Below are 19,802 nucleotides of genomic sequence, written 5' to 3'. Positions count from 1 at the left end.
AGGAGGAAGAGGAAGAAGAGGAGGAAGAGGAGGAAAAGGAGGAAAAGGAAGAAGAGGAGGAAGAGGACGCCAGCACATCTGCAGCACCTGGCTCCCATCAGGCTGTGCCCACCCCCTCCCCTCCCTGCCTGCACTTGCCCCTCTTTTCCCCACATCAGCTGCAACTTTTGCCCCCCTTTAGGAAGGACAAGAAGATTTCACGCATAGCTTGCCCCGAACAAAGGCACCTCACGCCAGGCTCGCTGCTGCTTCCTCCTTCCTTTCTCCTTTTCCACCGCAAGCTGACAGCGCCTGGGGTAGCTGGGGTGGGGGGAGCTTCATTTCACACCCGCTTGGTTTGTGTCGAAAAGCAGCTCAGAAAATACTGTGAGCTCCGGGGCCACGCGGGGCTGGTGGCATGGGGAGAAACAGATCATTAGCCCTTGGGATCAGCAGCGGAAATCCGTCGGGAAATGGGGGGTTATCACACAGCCCGTTTGGAACGTGGCTCGGGGCGCCCTGCAGAGGGGCCTGGGAGCAAACGGCGTTGTACCTCGGAAGAATATAAAATAGGGCTGGTTTTAGACGGGTCTCGGCCGTTTTCACTCACCACCTGCATTTGTCTCCAAGCCCCGCAGTATTTTCCCATGTCCCAAAGCAGAGGGATGCCCAGCGCCCATCCCTGCCTGTACCTGGGCCCAGGCTCGGCACGCTGCCCACACCACCCTGCCCTGCCCACGGCTCCCCGCAGCTCCCGCCACACCGCCCCTGCACACCTTGGCCCTCTTCAGCATTTTTCTCCAACCCAGGCTGAACTCTCGCTATCGAAAAGGTGACATTTCTCCCCATTTTCCCCCCGCTTTGTTACCAGAAAGGCACCGTGGGGGTGGGACCTTTACAAACGCAGAGATGGTTATCAGGGCCCGAGATAAGGATGACATAAAACGCAAGTCTCTGCGTTACTGATTAAAGTGGAAGGGGGAGGGAGGGGGCAGTGGAGGGGACCGCGCTGCTGGGAGCAGCTGCACAGCCTGGCACGGCACAGCACAGCACGGCCCAACAGTCAGGCACAGCGTGGCACAACATGGCACAACACGGCACAGCCTGCACGGCACAGCCCAACACCACCAGGCACGGCACGGCACTCTCGGGCACAGCCTGGCACGGTGCGGCACAGCCCAGCATGGCCCAGCCTGGGATGGCACGGCACGGCCCAACATGCCTTGACATGGCACCGTCCATCATTGCGATGGCACGGCCCGGCCCAACACGTCTTGACCTGGCACTGTCCACCATTGTAATGGCACGGCATGGCCCAACATGCCTTGACATGGCACCGTCCATCATTGCGATGGCACGGCCCGGCCCAACACGTCTTGACCTGGCACTGTCCACCATTGCAATGGCACGGCATGGCCCAATATGCCTCAACATGGCCCAGCCCATCAGTGCGACAGCATGGCATAGCCCAACATGTCTTGCCACGGCCAAGTCCATCATTGCGATGGCACAGCATGGCCCAACATGCCTCAACACGGCACCATCCGTCATTGCAATGGAGTGGCACAGCCCAACACGTCTTGACATGGAACAGTCCATCACTGGGATGGCATGGCATGGCCCAACACACCTCAACACGGCACCATCCATGTTTGTGATGGCATTGATGGCATGGCACCGCCCAACATGTCTTGACATGGCACAGTCCATCATTGGGATGGTATTGCATGGCCCAACATGCCTCAACACGGCACCATCCGTCATTGCAATGGAGTGGCACAGCCCAACACGACTTGACATGGCACAGTCCATCACTGGGATGGCATGGCATGGCCCAACATGCCTCAACACGGCACCATCCATGTTTGTGATGGCATTGATGGCATGGCACACCCTAACACGCCTCAACACAGCCCCGCCCAGCACAGCCCAGCCTGGGACGAGCGGGACCAGCCCGGCCGAGGCGGTTGTCCGGCAGTGGGCTGTGCAGAGGGGACGGGGCCTGGCCGGAGCAGGCAGGTCCCCGCTTGCCAGCTCCGTGCCGGGGGCTCCTGTCCCCACGGGCCCTGCTCCCACTGGGCCCCCCCTGCCCACCTCCTCGCCTGCCCGCACAGCTGCCTGCCCGCTGCCCGCTTCCATCCCTCCCTGCCTCTCCCCGCAGCACCGACACCGCGCCGTGTGCCGCGGCTACGGCCGCGCTCGAGGCCCCTCTGGAGCCCGCGGGGTGTTCCCCGCCGCTGCCCCCCACTTCCAGCGCAGCCCCGGGGGGGACAGGGCTGGGCCGCCCCCACGCAGGAGCCTACCTGGGGGCTCCGGAGCCGCGAGGCGGGATGGGGCCGGGGGGTGGCAGCTCCCCGCCGCGCCTCGGTGGCCGGGCGGTTTTGGCGAGGGCAGAGTTCCCCGCCGCTCGCCGCCGCCACGCCGGCTCGTGCCCGTGGGCTCGGCCTCCCCGGCGCAGAGCGGGGCTGCGGGCGGCCGGGGACCCGACCCTTCCCTCGACACACGCGTGTGCGTGGGGCGCGCCCGCGGTCGCGGAGGCTCCGCGCCCGGCACGGGGACACCGGTGCCTGCCGTGGCCGGGCCGGTTCGTTCACGGTCACGGTCACAGCGCCGCTTTTCCCAAACCGCGTTTAATTCAGCTCCTAACGCCGGTCGACGCCGCGCCTCGGCTGCAAACGGGCAGGCGGGAGAGCGCGGGGGCCGCCAGCCCCGGGGGGTCCCCGCGGCGGCGGGGGCTGCGCGCACCGGACACCCCCGAGCTCCGGGGCAGCCCCAGGCCCCTCCTTGCTCGCCCTCCGGCTTCCGAGCGGAAGAAATGGGTCACGGCTCACCGGTGCCCTCACCGCCGGCTCCGCACAAAGGCACCGCGGGCAGCCGGGAGCGCGGGGCTGCCGCCTCCGGGACGCGGTGCGGCGCCGTTCGGGGGAGCCGCTCACCGGGCCGGGACCGAGAGGGCTGAAGGGCCGCGAGGAGCCGGGGGGGGCTGAGGGGCCGCGAGGAGCCCCGGGAGGGGCTGAGGGGCCGCGAGGAGCCCCAGGGCTGGGGCTCGGGGCCGCGGCGATGCCCGGACCGGCGGACTCCGGCGCGGCGCTGCCTGAAGGACCCCGCGGTTACAAAAGGGCCGCGGCGCCTTTAAGGGCCCGGCGGGGTCCCTACCCGTCGCCCCGCCCCTCCTGGGCACCGCGCCGCCATTGGCCGCCCCGCCCCGCGTCCCGCGCCGCCATTGGCCGCCGGCGCTCGCCCCGCCCCTCGCCGCCCGTGAGGGCGCAGGCCCGGCCCCGCGGGCGCGGCCAGGCGCGGCGCGCCCTGGACAGCTCCCGCCGCCCGCAGACGGCGGCGGCGGCGGCGCGGGGCGGACATGGCGCGGGGCCGGCCTGGGCCCGGCTGAGCGGCCGCTGCCCCGCTGCCCCGGCGGCCTCGGGCCGCAGCCGCCCCCCCCGCGCACCCCCCCGGGCGCCGCCGCCGCCGCCGCCCTCCTCCTCCTCCTCCTCACGATGAGCGGATGAGGAGCGGCCGCAGCGCCCGTCGATGCCTCCTCGCCAGGGAAGCGGGTGCCTGCGCCATGAACCCCGAGATGGCGATGGAGCCGCTGGGCAGCCTGCACGGGGCGGCCGGCCATGAGCCGGAGCTGATGGGCAGCCCCAGCCCCCACCACGGCGGCCGCAGCGCTGGGCCGCTCCGGGTGCCGCCGCCGCCTCCGCCGCCGCCCCAGGAGCTGCCCCCCGCCGCCGCCGCCGCCGCCGCCGCCGCCCGGCCGGCCATGGTGTCCAGCATGGCCTCGCTGCTGGACGGCCCCGCCGAGTACCGCGCCGAGCTCTCCATCCCGCTGCACCACGCCATGAGCATGCCCTGCGAGTCCTCGCCGCCCGGCATGGGCATGAGCAGCACCTACACCACCCTGACGCCGCTCCAGCCCCTGCCGCCCATCTCCACCGTCTCCGACAAGTTCCACCACCCGCACCCCCACCACCACCCGCACCCCCACCACCCGCACCACCCGCACCAGCGCCTCCCGGGCAACGTCAGCGGCAGCTTCGCCCTGATGCGGGACGAGCGCGGGTTGCCCGCCGTCAACAACCTCTACGGGCCCTACAAGGAGATGCCCGCCATGGGGCAGAGCCTCTCGCCGCTGGGCAACGGGCTGGGCCCCCTCCACGGCGCCCAGCAGGGCCTCCACGGCTACGGGCCGCCGGGCCACGACAAGATGCTGGGGCCCAACTTCGACGCCCACGCTGCCATGCTGGCGCGGGGGGAACAGCACCTCTCCCGGGGCTTGGGGACCCCCCCGGCCATGATGCCCCACCTCAACGGCATGCACCACGCCGCGGGGCCCGGCCCCCCGCCGCCCCACGGGCCCGCGCTGCCCGCCGGCCGGGAGCGGCCGCCCTCCTCCTCCTCCTCCTCCTCCGGGCCGCCGGTGAGCGGCTCGGGGCAGCTGGAGGAGATCAACACCAAAGAAGTGGCCCAAAGGATCACGGCGGAGCTGAAGCGCTACAGCATCCCGCAGGCCATCTTCGCGCAGCGGGTGCTCTGCCGCTCTCAGGGGACCCTCTCGGACTTGCTGCGGAACCCCAAGCCTTGGAGTAAACTCAAGTCCGGCCGGGAGACCTTCCGGAGGATGTGGAAGTGGCTGCAGGAGCCGGAGTTCCAGAGGATGTCGGCCCTGCGCCTGGCGGGTAGGTGCGGGCCGGCGGGACCGAGCGGGGGGGACCGGGGCGCCGGCTCCGCGGGGAGCTCCCCGCCGGTACCGGCCCCGCGCTCCGCCTCGCCCGCTGCCGGCGGCCGGACGAAGGCTCGGGGCTCTTGTGTGTGGGGGGGTATGTGTGTCCCGGCACCCCCTCCCCATCCCCGCCGGTACCTGCGCAGACCGCCCCGGGGACCGGCGGAGCGGGGGCTCGGGGCCGCCGGAGGAGCTCTCTGAGCGGCCGCGGTGCGGGAGGGCGGCCGCGCCGCTCCGCGCTCTCAGCGAGCACCGGGAGAGCCGGGGGCGGGGGGGGTGTGTGTGTGTCCGCGGGGTCCCGGAGTCGGGCTGGTTTGGGAGGGGGGGGGGGTGGCAGCTCCGCGCATCCCCGCGGATCGGCCGCATTGTCCCGCGGAGGGCGCGCGGGCTCCCCCTGGCGCGGGCGCGGGGTTCCGCAGCCCCCATTGTTCTGCGGGGGCCGCGGGGGGGGGTGTGTGGGGGTCCCTGTCCCCGCCGCTGCCGCGTCGCACCGGGGGGCTCGAGGGACGGAGCGTTGAGGGGGGGGTGTCAGACCCGTCGCCATCCCGTGCCGCGGGGCAGAGCGGTGCCGGCAGAAACGCGTCCGTTGGGTGCAGCCCCCCCCGCGGTCACGGGGGACTGGGGGCAGGCCCCCCCCCTCCGGCGTGGATTTGCCCCCTCCGTGGAAACCGCCCGTCTGGTAGCGGCGGGTCGTGCGGCGGCCGCGACACGGGCGGACACGCGTGGGCAGCCGCGGTGCCGTGTCCGTGTCGTGCGTGTCCCCCCCCGCGCTGCCGCGGCGCGCAATGTCCGCCGGCGCGGTTTGAACACCCGGTGCAGGGTCTTCCGACGGCTCCGTCGCTCTTTTTATCCCGATTGATTCCAACCCGGACGGATTAATCAGCCGGGGGCAGGCGCGAGCCGGCTGGCCGCGGGGCTGCCACTCGCCCCGGGGCGACCGAAGGGGTCTCTGCCCTACGCTGTGTCCCCCCTGCGGCTCTGCCCCGCTCCCCGCGGTGGCACCGCGGTAGTTCCACGCGTCCGACAGCCCGCAAGGCAACGGGGCGAGCGGGAGGCCCCGGTGGGCGCTCGCCCCTCCTTTGTCTCCGGCGGAACAATGCGGTTTGGGGGGGTGTTGGGGCAGCCCCGGCCCCCCCCCTCCGCGCCCTGCGGCAGCTCAGCCCTGCGGGCCGGCCGGGGGCTGCCTGCGGCAGGGTTTGCGCGGCCCCGCAGCGCGTTTGGGCCGGGCCGGGGGGAGGAAGGCTCGGGGGAGGAGGGTGCTGAGCTCCTCGGCTCGAACGGCGACTGCCAGCCCCTCCCGTCCTCGCCCCCCCACCCCGTCCTCGCCCCCCCACCCCCTGGGCATCCAGGTCTTCTGGTTTTTTTAGCCAAACCAAGGTCCCGAGGTTTGTCTGCAACAGGAGCGTCAGGTTTGGGGTGGGTTGTTGGGGTTTTTTTGTGGTTTGGTTTGTTTTTTTTTTTTTTTTTTTTTTTGCCGGAGCACGCGGGGATGTCGCCTTCTCACACAAACGCGTATCTGGAGGGAAATCGATGCAGATAATGTTTAGAAGATTAAAAGAGCATTAATGCTGGCAACAGGGGCATAAATGCGTGGACCCAGTTTTCATTGATCTGGAACCTGAGCCGGCTCATTTCCAGTAAAGCTGCTGGTGCTTTTCCTTCCCAGCACCGGCCCCGGGTGGGGGGTTCCCCACGAAGCCGCACGTACAGGGCAGAAAATCAGAAATCGCATCTCCGCACCCGCCGGGAGACAGCACCGGGGGTTTCTGGTTTTCTGCCATACCCGCGGAGTTAACGCATCCAGAATTCCGGATCTCCGCCGTCCCAGTCCCCCCCGAACGCCTTTTGCATCCAGGAGTAAAGTTTGGGGAGAGCTCGGTCGCCGAGTGGGCGCGGGGTTGCTCGTGGAGCGGGAGCCGGAGCGGAAAAGACCTTTGCAAATTACCGTTCCCTTCGGGAAATCGATTTTATTATTTTTTTTTTTTTATCACCACGTGTGAATATGCAGCCTCATTGCCTCGGTGCTTCCTTTACTCACCTGCTTAAACCCCTCTGAGTGAGGGGAATGAGACGAAAGTATTTCAGATTCCTGAAAACTGGCCAGTTTGCCCCGTGCTCCTGTAAGTTGTTCCTTACAACTGATGAAAATCTGCTGTCTTTGGAGGGAAATCCCGCTTCTCCCCGTGGGAGCGGTGGCAGTGGGGTGTGCTTATTATTTTTTCTTATTATAGAAGATATATAATTCTATTCTATTCTATTCTATTCTATTCTATTCTATTCTATTCTATTCTATTCTATTCTATTCTATTCTATTCTATTCTATTCTATTATTATTTCTGTGCTTGTTATCTCTTCTTGGGAGTCTGTAAAGGACCGTGCGAGTGTCTTGCGGCGGGTGCAGCCGGGGGAAGGGGCGAGTGGCCTCCCCGGGGGACATCGGGCTCCCCCCGGGGCAGCTGGAGCAGGGACGGGGCTTTTGGGGACCCGCCCTGGGCTTCGGGCAGCCGCTTCTCCCGCAAAACGAATCGCGAGAAACCCCGCCGCTCCCCGGGTTTTCGGTCTGCATCACCCCCGCTGCCTCGTCCCTAAAACGTCCCCGGGTTCCCGGGGGGGGGGGGGGGGGGGGGGGGGGGGGGGCGGCCCCAGAGCCGCGGGGGCTCCGGGCAGGAACCGGAGCGACCCGGGGGAGCCTGGCCCGGCTGCCGCCCCGCCGGGCGCTCCCTGAATTTCTGCCGGGGTAAAAAACACGAATCTCAAGGTGAGTCGGTGCGTTGGTCCGCGCAGGGCTCGGGTGGATGAACCGGGAGCCGCGGCCTAAGGCCGGGCTTCCCCGCGAAGCCGGGCTACCGGTACCGCCAACCCCCGCCGGGAAAACACGGGAAAAGCGCCGGGAAATCCCCCGGTGCCGCCGGGCTCAGGCGGGTCCTGGGGGGCCGGGGGAGACCCCCGCGTGTTTCCGAGTGCGTGGCTGCGGGGGGCTCCGCGGGTGGCGAGCTCCTGCTGGGGTTTGCTTGCCCAGGAGCCGTTGCTTGCCTCAAATGGCCCGGTGGCGACCACTCGCCCCGGCGGGCACGGCCGGCCCGCAGATTTGCCGTTTTCCCGAGCCGGTCAGCGAATCGCCCGCAGCGGGGGTTGACATTTCCCGGTCGCTGAATCACGTTAGTGACGATGAAACGGTTTTGTCCCAAAACACCGTCAAGGATTCATCGGGGCGAACGGGCGCGCTGACCTCGCCGTATTCCCCCCGCCCCGGGGAGGGGGGGGCGGCTTTGTCAGCCCTGCTCCTTTCGGCCTGCCCTCGCCCGAGGGCCAGCGGCCGCTGCCGGGGGTCCCTCTCCCCCCGGGGGTCCCTCTCCGGCGATGTCTCTCCCCCCGGAGGTCCCTCTCCAGCGGTGTCTCTCCCTCCGAGGTCCCAATCCCTGTCCGAGGGTCTCTCCCTCTCTCCCTCCTCCGGGGGTGTCTCTCTCTCCCCCCCACGGGCTCCGAGGACCCGGTTTCACGGGAGCTCGAGGCTCCATGACGCCCCCCCCCCCCAACCCGTGAACGCGCCGGCCGTGCCTGGCCTTTGCTGGCCGCGAGTGTCCGGTCCCCGGAGCGTGTGGCCCTCGCGGGGACAAGCTCGGCTTTTTTCCCCTGTGACCTCTGCCTGCTGTGGGCAGGGCCCGGGGGGTCCGGGGGGTGTCGAACCCCACCGGGGGAAGCAGCGGGCGGACCCCCGGGAGGGGGCGGGAGCGGCGGCGGCGTCAGCACCACGGACAGCGGCGGCGAACGGGGGGGCGGGACAGGGATGGGGGAGCAGGACAGGGATGGGGGGAGCAGGACAGGGATGGGGGGGCAGGACAGGGATAGGGGAGCAGGACAGGGATAGGGGAGCAGGACAGGGATGGGGGAGCAGGACAGGGATGGGGAGACTGGAGAGGAACGGGTGGACAGGACAGGGATGGGGGGGTGGGAGAGCTGGGAGGAAAGGGGAAGGGAGGGGAGCAGGGGAGGGTGAGGGACCCTGGACAGGCCGTGGCTGCCGCCTCTCCCTGGCCCAGACCCCGGTGAAGTGGAGCGGGGGGCACAACAGAGGGGCGAGGGGGATGGCTCCACATCCCGCCAAGGTTGGGGTGCTGCCGGCCCCCCCGCGCCCGGGACAGTCCTTGCAGGGGGTGGGTTGTGGACAGCCGGACTGCTGTTGTCTGTCCTCGGCCTCTTTCTCTGAATTCTGAGACTATTTTGTTGTCTATAGCTACAGCTAAAAATTAAGGCTTAATAACATCTATGTCAAGTGCGTTATCTATATATAAAACTATTTCTTAGCGTTGAACTAAATGTACAGGTACATAAAGATTCTTTGAAAGGTGCTTAGCGGCTTGAAATATTAGTACTCTCTTCAGCTATAGATTAGTGGTTGTGTTTGAACAATCCATGCGGTAAATTGTGGTGCTGGGTGATAAATTATATTTCTCATGGACCAACTTTCTGAAATAATATCCTGCCCTATCTTTTTGTTCCACATTATTTCTGAAGACATTTCTGCCGTGCAGAAATCTGAATACCATTTTTGTTAAGCAACCAGGCTTTATCAGTTTCTCAATCGGTTGATAAAGTTAAATCTGACCACGTTAAATGCTTTTCTATCTTTTTTGTCCTCTACTTTTTTAAAGAAACACTTAGTCGATCAACATGTGTTACTCATGCTGAGCTTTTCCAAGCTGTTCTACACTATTTCCCCACTAGATTTTTTCCAGCATCTCATTTTTTTCCTAGTATCTCTTGGCCATCACCATTTGAACTGAAATATCCCAAACTCAAATATTCCTCTGCAGCTGAAAACTGCCAGAATTTGTTTGTGGTGAGGAACACAGAGAACATTTTTTTCCAAAAGAATTATTTTCCAGTAATTGATGCAGTTTCTTCCCTCGCTCTTTATAGGGTCGTTTTGACTCAAACTTTGCGCTTTTTTCTGCACCGTGGCCCTGATTGCTCATCCTTAGCCCTATTCCCTTGTATTATTCACAAAATCTTGTCGTAGATGTTCCTCCAATCCAACAGTTGCAAGAGGCTTTTTCATCCCTTCCAATTAGACATTACTCAGGGCTGACGAGCTTCTTGCCAGTAACCCAACATGTCTAGTCTGAGTCTCCAGGCATTAGAAGTAGCAGACTCCTCGCAGCAGAGAAGCTCCCCTGTGGCTGTCTTCAGAGAGGAAACGGGGCTCTGCAGGTGTCGGAGAATTAATCTAACAGGGAAAGCAAGGCTGCAAAGGACTTGAGACATCACATGTCCTGACAGTCTGCCCCCTTCTTCAAGAATCTCCAGCAGTGGGGATTTCTCAGGCTACCTAGGCAATCTCTTTCAGGGCTTACAGGTACAAAAAAGTCCTTAATGACTAGCCTTAATCTCCCTTTTTGTCTTTTAAATCCTTTGCTTCTCATCTTATCCCCGCTAGACACAGCAAAAAAATTACTCCCTTTCTTCTGATAGCAATCTGTTTGTATTTAAGACTCCTATCTTGTCTCCTGTCTTCTCTAGAAAAAGCCCCATCATACTTTGGAGATGAATATGCAGAGAAAGCATTCTGTCCAATGGGACAGATAATGCCTCTCTTTTTCCAAGGTAAAAGATTCTGTAGCCAGCTCTATCAATCTTGCAGACTTTTGCATAAAAGGCTCTCTGATTTATAGAGGATTTTTTGTACGCAGAAATCATACAAAATAGACTAATCTCAAATGGGTTCAGTGATAAGATCAGCCAGACAACTTGCTGATGGCAGATAGAAATGCAATCAAAAAAGAAATTGGAGTGTTTTGGGGCTGTTTGGGGTTTTTGAGCTGTAAAATCAAACTACTCCATTGTGAAAAAAAGGGGACTCAAACCACTGGTAAATGCTGCACAAAGGAATTATTAGACAAGCGATAGAGGCTGGCAGTTTCCCAAAACGCAAATTGTCTCTGAGACCAAAATATCTCTAAGTAAGCAGGGAACATATTTATGAGCAGTGGTGATTTTCCAGCAGATCTCATCTTGTCATAATGGGCATTTAAGAACGGGGGCCTGTGCTGAGGCATTAAGCTTTGGCAGGCAGCACATGCTGAGGAAGAGAAAGGAAGAGCAGGAGGAAGTCTTCCTCGGAGAGCTTCCCAAGCACAGTTTCCCTCTCCCCTGTGCCTTCCATGCCCGTATCAGGTGAGGATGCCCGGAGCTCGCTCCCCTCCTCGCCGCCCCGTGCTTCCTTGGTGGGGAAGGACACTCCCCAGAGCTGCGGGGAGGAAGGGGATGGGAACCCGACTGCGTGGCAGGCAGCATCCCTCCTCCCAGGCCTGCTCTCGCTTTGTGTATCCAGCCGTGGTGAAGAGCTGGCAGAGCCAGGAAGGCAGCACGGGTCTGTCTGTCCCGGAGCAGCTGGCAGAGCTTCGCTCCTGTCCTCTCCTGTTCTTCATGGTGCCCTGTCAGTGACAGCCGTGGAAAGGGAATAATCATCTCCTGCTTTCTCCCATGAGTCAGAATTTCTGAAGACAAGCTGGGTCTGGAGGCAGCAGCAAGAGCTCCCTAGATCCGACCTTCCCCTTGCCGTAGGAACTGGGCTCATGACCCTGACTTGTGAGTGTGAGACGCCAGGAGGGAGCTGCAGCGCAGGAAGCGAAAGCCGCTAGATGCAGTCGGCAAGATATTTAAAATTCTAATCCACTCGAAGATTTCAGACTCCTGTTCAGTGCTGGCTCACCTGCCTCAGCTTTAAATTCCCAGTCCTTTCTTGGCAAAGATGCCTGAGGCATTCCCCTTCCCCACGGAGCGGGGGGAAGGTCACAGCGATCTTCTGGTACCTGCGGGGAGGTGCTGGTGCATCGCTGGCAGATGCTGCCACACCAGGCAGAGCACTCGCTGTGGGGAAGGGCTGGTTCCAGCTCTGTGCTCGGACGAGGGGAATATAAATCCTCGTTACAGAAAAGTGTTATAATTCAGCTGGAAACTGTTTGAGGCTTCGAAAGGGAGAATCTCCAGGACAAGAGGAGACATAAATCTCCCAGGTGTTAGAAGCGAAGGACTCGCCGAGGGCAGCTTGAGGGATCTGACACTTTTCTGGGCCTGGGCAGAGTCCCTGCGCAGCCTCGCTGCTGCGGCAGTGCCGGGGAGTGGTACCAGCGCTGCGCCGGGTGATGCTGCTCATCGCAGCCGCTTCTACTTTTTCCATCAGCTTGTGTTTCTGACAGCAGCTGCCCCTCCGACCAGCGCTCGTCTGTTTTGGCCCCTCGGCACAGTTGGTGCAGTTACGCAGCGTGTCTGTCCCTCCCCACGCAGCCGGCGGGGTACCCCGGGGTGTCCCTGCACCCGGGACCAGAGGTCTGACTGGTCACTGTGGGTGGTCGCACCCCTTCTTGTGAAGGCAGGAGTCTGGGGGGAGAAGGGAGAGCTCACAACAAGGCCTCGGCCTGAGCTCACGCCGGCTGGGCGGCGATCCCGGCGGAGGGAGAGCTCCTGCGTCCCCAGCTGCTGGAAAACAGAGCTTATGAGCTCACCGTCAACTCTGAACAGAAATCCGTCAGAAGTCGGCTCTGTTGCTTTTGCAGCTGGCAGAAAAGCGTGTTTGTAAAGGGGGCTGGGTGTCAGGGGACGCTCCCTGCCTCGGCCACGGAAGAGAAACGGGGGGGAAGCCACTTCCGTGCAGGGTGGGAGCTCGTGGCCGCTGGGTGACAAGGAACACACTGAAACTGCACCACGTGCGCACCGAGCCTCCACTCGTTCTCGCCCTAGAGTGCAATAAATTGGCCCTATCCCATCTATTATTTATTATTCTGTATTAATGATGGAAGTATATTACAAGAGTACTTAGAGGCCCTTGTCAGAGATCCTGCACGGAGCTGGGTGTTGCAGCTCTGCACGGGAGGAAGCAGCCCCTGCCCCGCAGAATTTACAGCCCCATTTCAGCCACCCAGCAGATTTATAAGATCTGACATGAATAGCCTGAGACCTGCTACATGCCAGAAGGAAATATAAAAGAACCAAATCCCCAAACCCATTCATCTTTTTTTCTCAAATAGCGGAAGGATGCAAGACCTCGGGAGAGGAAGGCGTTTCTTCCGTGACGGAATTTGGAAAGAGAAAAATCAGGTTGAGTACCAAGAAAACCTGCTCCTGGCAGCAAGGTTGTGTGCTGCTTTCTCGGGGCGTTGTAGGAATCCCTGTATATCTCCAAACGGGAATCGTGGCGTAGGGAGCATCTTGCTGTTACGGGAGGGTTGGTTCGGGCCAGCAAAGAGATCTCCTCCGATAACGGCGGATCTTCTCTGGAAGAACGGAATTAACGCTCCGTGCTGCACCTCTCACTTGTGGGCACGCTCTGTTTTTCTGGCTCGATGCCGTCGGAGGCAGTCGCAGGGATCACAGAGATCGGGAGGGTCTCGTGTGTGTGCAGCAGATGGAAGCGGGCAGGTGAAGGCGCACTGGCTGCACACCCCCACAATGTGATTATTTGCATCTTCATTCAAATTGTTTCTGTTACATAATGATTTTGTACACAGTGGAGTACTTAACCTAATTTGTATCGATCTCAATTGCTTTCATTTGTGCATACTTAATTCAGAGAGGTAATCAAATTGATTTTTGAGGCCTAGTTTTTAAGAGATTGTAGTAACACAGATATACAAGAGGTTGCTTTAAGTGAATCATAATGAAAGAAAAACATTTCAAACCTTTGGAAAACGTTTTGATGGCCATTTCATTGTGTTCAGTATTACTAGCATAATTAAATTTCCTTCACATTGAGTTCTCTCTGAAATCAAATTGAGGAACATTTTTTAGTTCCATCAGACAGATAACTGGGTTTAGTTGACTTTGGACTACACCCGCATGAAACCGCATACAGGAGATCAATATTCATGGCTTATCCTTACGAACCATAGAGAGAAATTACTGCTGGATTAAGGGAATATTGTTGTCTCCTTGGCTGCTTCTTAACATCTGCTGTTTGATTCTAGGTCCATAGGTTTGCTGTTAGAGTAAAAACATCATAAAATGGGTGATTATCGGAAGGTGTTAGTTAACTTGAGAAACTGCAGAGAACCAAATTTAGAGATTAAGATGAAGTGAAGCTTTTTTCAGCAAAAGTAAACCATGAAGTATGGCCCTGAGAAATTTCAGACTGCTAAACAGTGCTCTTGGGTTTCTGGTTAAAAACCCCTTGCCTAATTGGTTTAAAAGTAGAGATACCTGAGGGGGGAGATGGATCAACGTCAGATTTGTGTCGGGGTTTTGTTTGTATGAGGAGCCGGAGCCGGGCTCGTGCTGCGTCGGTGCTTCACAGGACAGAGAATCACGGGAGCTGGTTCATTAACGCTTCCAGTAGCCAAAGGAAACTGGTGTCAGGCTCCAGGAAAATAAATGGGATGGGTCTGTAGCCTCCACAGCTCCCTCCGTGCCTGTCTCTACAGCATGTGGTCCCAAATCTGGGTTGGCAAAGCCCCCCTGCCCGTAGGCATCACCGCCCAGTGCCCCTTACAGGCCGGCTCCCACACCTGCAGGACCTCGCTCCCTGGCCTCCCCGCAGCTCTGGCCATGGTGGCATTAGCCACTGGAAGATTCCACGTCAATGTTTTTGCCTTTGCTTGAGCAGTCATCATTTCTACGTTGGCACACTTGCCCCAAGTGCAGCCTCGAGCAGAGTTTGCCCATCCTCTGCCAGCAGCACGGTCCCTGTCCCTCGCTCTCGGGTGCAGGACATGGGCTTGCTCTGGCTGTGCGAGCCACCAGCAGTGTTCATGTGAACACACACCCACCATCCTCCTCCTCCTCCTCCTCACCCCAGGACCCATCCCTGCCCCGTGCTGGGGGGTTTGGAGGGTGGGATTTGGCCGAACACCAGTGCGGCGCTGCCCTGTGCTGGCGGTGGCCATGCATTCGTCTTTCGGGAGAGAACGCATTCCCCAGCGCCTCGGTCTTTATACACGGAAATTTTACAGGCAATACTTACCAGCTGAAATGCTTCTAGATATTTTTCAGGATTTATAGCTATTTGTAATGCATGGGCTGGCTAGGTTCCTCTCCTCTGAGGAAGAAAATGGAAAATAAGAGTTATTGTTGCAGAAAATAAGACAAATGAACTATTAGTAGAAATACTCAATTTAATGATACTCAGTCACAAAAAAAATTGAGCTTAAATTAGAAGCGTGTGAAGTTCACAAGGAAACCAGAACTCGGATGGGCTTGCAGAAATAAAATTTTAAAAATCACCACTTTTCTGCAGATCCTTTCCAAGCCGATGGGGATGCAGATGCTGGAACGGATGCAGGACACATCAGTCACTCCAGCTCCTGGTTGCAGTGGGGTCGTGATTCTTCCAAAGCAGTGTGATATGGTTCTTTTTTCATGTGAATTGTTTTGAAAGCCATTAAAAAAGGGCAGTTTAGAGCAAATTTTCTTCAGGAAAGAGAGGTGTGTCCCCAGGCGCGATGAGTCTGCGGCGGGCGGGAGCGGAGGCTGCGTCCGACGCTGAGGACATGGGATGCTCCGCTTTTCCCTGACGCTGGGTGAAGCGAGTGCCAGGCTCAGCTGGCTCGGGAGGGCAGGGGATCCAGGGGACAGCCCCTTGGCAGGGCTCTGCTGAGCGCACGCTTCACCTCAGGCTTGCAAACACACTCATAAAGAGATCAACGGAGCGTCTTGTGTATTTAAAGTTGATCATCGGAGTAGTTGTGTCTTCGTGGGGCGCTGAGAACTGCAGAGATTCTGGGGCTCATTCTCATCATCTGCCTCACCTCCCGCCTCTCCACACTGACTCCGGGCGCACTATTTGATTTTATTTTTTTATTTCTAAGCACTACCTAGTTCTGTTCTAAAGCAGTAATTTTGAACCATTCCCTTTGTGGCCACTGCAGGACAAACCCACGCTCGGTGAGGGCAGCCTGTCCCTCCAGGGGGTCCCAGCCCGGCCGTGTCAGGCCTTGGACCGCTCTTAATGCCCTTAAATCAGCAGGGGTCCACTTCAGTCAACGTTAAGTGAGGCAGGACTGAGTCTATTTCTGAGCAGTTTCTATATCATTTCTATGTAAAGCGTCTTTAGTCCAGTGTAGAAGAAAAGGAAATACTTATTTTCCACAGTTATGGCTTTCAATTCTTGCCAGTTGTCCATTTTCTTCCATAGAATATGTTCGGTACTAACTGCAGTTAATAAATCAAATTGTTCTTAAATCAAGATGGCCGCTTCCCTTCCCTCCACTATTAAAACGTTTCTCTTTCTGTAGGCAGGTTTCCTGGAAAATAACTTTATTTTATTAGAGTGCTCACTCCATTTTTCTCTTCTGATAAATGCATGTCAAGGAACAACGCTTGCCTTTATGGTGCCTTTTCAAGAGCAAACTTAACAGTTCAAGGAAAGTATTTACTGAATGCATTGAAAAGCACATACCTTTGCATTATTTATTATAAGATACCAATAACTGTAAAACGCAGAGTATCTCTGGACATAAATTAGTGATGTTAGGAAACACTAGACTCTTCCCAGTGTCCCGGAACCTATTAGGAACTGCAGCAAAGATGCAGACGCCCCTCACATCCACGGTGCTGGGGATACCACTGCATGGATGCCAGGCAAAAGGCAAAGTAAAGCATCGAACGCACAAATCCAGCCTAAAATCTGCTTTTTCACCTTGGGCGGGCAGTAAAATGTTATCTGTGGAGTGTGTTAGAGGTGCAGTCAGAGCACCCCGCGGGATGCCGTTGGGCTGTCGGCCTCCGGAGACCCGAGCTGCACTTGGCAGCTAAGAATGGATACAAGAGAGGGGCAACTCTGATGAAATAATCCAGTTTCCTGCTAAAATGCTGGGAAATACTGTCCCACGCACAAAACTAAGCCGGTCAGCGTAGTCTCTTCCGCACCGGGCTGAGCCAGGCTCCCTGTGGTGCCACGCTCCGGCACAGGTAGACGTGTGCGGTCCTGACTTCGCGTTAATTACAGACATTGCCACAGTCTGAGTTTCACTTTTTTAGGCCCGGTTCTCATTTCACATTCTAGACCTGCAGAATTATTTAATAGGGCTGCCTAAAAACCCGTCCACTTATCAATTCACTCTACTTATTTTGTCCCTGCGCATTACCTAACCATGTCAACATATGGATTTTTTTATCTTACCGCCCTGTGTTGACAGCCTTATCGGGCTATTTTTAAATCTGGGTATGCTACAGCAGCGGTATTGGTTTCAGCACTTGATGTTCTCTCTGTGCTAATAAATACAGATCAGCTATTAATACCGATTTTTTTTAGGATCCATTAGCATCGCCTGGCACAGCGATGGTCCGGCACTGCTGCCCTGCCTGACCTGAGCTCTGACGGGCACCTCTGGCTGGCTTCGCCCTTGGCCTTGGGCGATGCCCTGGGGAAGGGGCCGGCGCTGGCCCCTGCAGAGCCTCTGCAGGGGGTGGAGGGAGAAGGGGATGGTGCCCTGGGGTGGTGGCACTGCCAGGAGCTGGGCTGGGGCAAAAACCCCAGGGGAGAAGGGGGAGAAGGACCGAGGTGAGCCAGCGCCTGACCCGCCGCTGTGGAAGCCTGAGCATTGTCTCTTCCAAGGGACGGGCTCTGGTAACCACCACCGGGCAACACTGGGGAAAAAAAAGTCATCCAGCGTGTTTACACAAAGCTGCAGGTTCGTAGATGATTTCCGTTGAGAAGTGTCACCTCGTTTCTGGACCAACTGGTGGAGAGCGTCGTGCGGAGGAGTGTCAGGTGCTGTGCGATGCCGCGCTGGTGTCAGCGATGCTTCCACCTCTGCTTGTGGAAAATGCGCTCGCTGCAGGGTAGGGAAGCAGCGGTGGAGAGGATGGAGCTGCTGGAGGGTGTGGGGTGCCTGGGGGAGGCTGCCTGCCTGCCCGAGCTGGCTGCAGGCAGATGCAGGCAGCCAGGAGGAGCCTCGCTTGGCCCTAAACCACGTGAGAACTTTGGCGTGAAGGCTGCGTGTGGCTGCCTGGACGTCCACGTGCTCTGGGGACATCTTAGGGACCTAAACAGCAGGCACTGCTGCCCTTTCCTCTCAGAAAGTTGCAATTTCACGTCTTTTTTTTTTTCATAGCTTTTCAACATTGTAGTCTGTGAGAGACCGCATGGAAGTGCAAACTGATAGGGAGCTGCAGAATTTGAGACACACTAGGTGGTTATTTCTACACAAGGCCGTAAGCAAGTGGTCTCGCAGCAGAAGTTGTGGGTTTATCTCACAAGAGTTGTCTGAAGTTTTGGCAGCTTTTTCAGACAGCAGCTGTTGCAGCCCTGGATAGAAACCATGGATAAATCAGTAAAAGGCTAAAAAGTGGCCACAGAGATGTCTCAAGCAAGCAGAAGGTTCCGCTGGACGGTGGCAGTTTGTACTGTTGAACATGGTTTTTTCCCCAGTGGTTGTCACATGGAGTTGCAGCTGCGGGAGCTTTGGCTGGGGTTTGCTTTGGGGTGTTTAAAGTAATAAAACTGTACCGATGTCAGACCTGGCTGCCGGGGAGGTAGAACCAGACCTCCTTTGGGGATGGAGAAGGTGAATGCGGGGAGCAGAGTTCGACCACGCATCTCCCCTGCCAGGGGGTTTCACCCATCCCTCTGCGCCTGCGGATGTATCGCCAGCACCTCGCCATCCCACGGATCTTCCGGGAGAGGACCCCTTGGTGTGGGTGCTGCGAGCGTCCCGGGGGCAGGAGGATTTGTAGGTACCTGCTCCTGGAGCTGGGTGCTCTCGCTGGCAGCCCCGTGTGCTGTGGGTTTTGGCTGGTGCCCAGAAAACACACCACAGCCCCAGATGAGGGGTGGATTTGTGCTGCGAATGGCGTAGGGAGCGCAGGGAGAGGGCGGGGGGCAGTTTCTGCTTGCTCAGCTGTTCCTTCCCCTGGACTAACAAAGCGGGTTTGGCGGGTCCCTGCCTTCACCATTGTGCCCTCCCTAATTGTTTTGTTTGTGTTTGGAATGGCAGATCAAAGCAAAGGCTATCTGTCCCAAAATATGGACAGATTTATTCTAAATGCATGAACAGAAATTTCCTCTGTCCCGTGCATTACCCAGCGGGTGGAGTTTACATTATGGACTAGTGGCCTGCACAGTTTTGTTTAAAAAGCCAGTAATCTGCAGTTGTTATGTGCTACGGCACGTGAGAAGTTTCTGCAAAGAATTAATCTTTGTCTTAACTATTGAGGGGAAAAAAAGGATGTGCTTTGCATTCTCTTTCCTAGACTGACATCAGATAAGCTAAATTGTTAATTCTAACACTGCTGGAACAGAAGAGAAACGCATTTCTCAGACAGTGGCTTTATGAAAAGTGTGGAAATATCTCAAAGTTGTGCACTGCCCAGAAACGGCAAGTGAACTGGAGGGCTCTGTCTGGGGATGGCAGGGGGGGATTGCCCGGGAGTTCAGCGCCCAACAGTCAGGTGCCCATCCCACGTCACTTCTGCAAAAGCGGGTCTTTGGGCTGTGGGCGCAGACCCCGACGTAGCCCCCCCGGGAGTCCCCTGGCAGCCCCCGGCCGCCGTGCTGGTGCGGTGATGGCCATGCCACGGGCTCTGCGGGTGGCCACACCTGTCCTGACACTTGCTTTCTCTCTGTTGCTGCCCACCCCTTCCCCAGCCTGCAAACGCAAAGAGCAAGAGCCGAACAAAGAGCGGAACAACTCCCAGAAGAAATCTCGCCTGGTTTTCACGGACCTCCAGCGCAGAACACTTTTCGCCATCTTCAAGGAGAACAAGCGCCCTTCCAAAGAAATGCAGATCACCATCTCCCAGCAGCTGGGCCTGGAGCTCACCACCGTCAGCAACTTCTTCATGAACGCCCGGCGGCGCAGCCTGGAGAAGTGGCAGGACGACCTGAGCTCCGGGGGCTCCTCCTCGGCCCCCAGCACCTGTACCAAAGCGTGACGGGGAGCGGCCGGCGGCACAGCACGGCACGGCACGGCGCGGCGGAGAGAGCGTCTCCGCAGCGGGGCCCTTCACTGGTGACTTAAAGCACAATCCTCCTGGAAACGAACCCCAGCCCAGCTATACCAGAGGACACTTCTTATGGCTTTTAGTCAGTCTTAGCAGGCGCACGTTAAAAATTAACCTCTTTCTATACAATACTATGCTCAGGACAGGCGAAGCAGGTCTGAAACGTAAG

The 19,802-nt window shown here is 58.6% G+C and overlaps 1 protein-coding gene across 1 annotated transcript; it reads left to right on the top strand.

The window, feature by feature from the left end:
* Positions 1 to 3,481: 3,481 nt before the first annotated feature.
* Positions 3,482 to 19,585, top strand: LOC141917686 (one cut domain family member 2-like). The gene is made up of 2 exons (XM_074811080.1): positions 3,482 to 4,655; positions 19,278 to 19,585. The coding sequence occupies exons 1-2, from the start codon at positions 3,482 to 3,484 to the stop codon at positions 19,562 to 19,564; spliced, it is 1,461 nt and encodes a 486-aa protein (XP_074667181.1). The 3' UTR covers positions 19,565 to 19,585.
* The last annotated feature ends 217 nt before the right edge of the window (positions 19,586 to 19,802 follow it).

The sequence above is a fragment of the Strix aluco genome, chromosome W (assembly GCF_031877795.1).
Source record: "Strix aluco isolate bStrAlu1 chromosome W, bStrAlu1.hap1, whole genome shotgun sequence".
Taxonomy (NCBI): domain Eukaryota; kingdom Metazoa; phylum Chordata; class Aves; order Strigiformes; family Strigidae; genus Strix; species Strix aluco.
The sequence above is the reverse complement of the archived record's forward strand: the minus strand, read 5'-3'. Positions and strand labels throughout refer to the sequence as shown.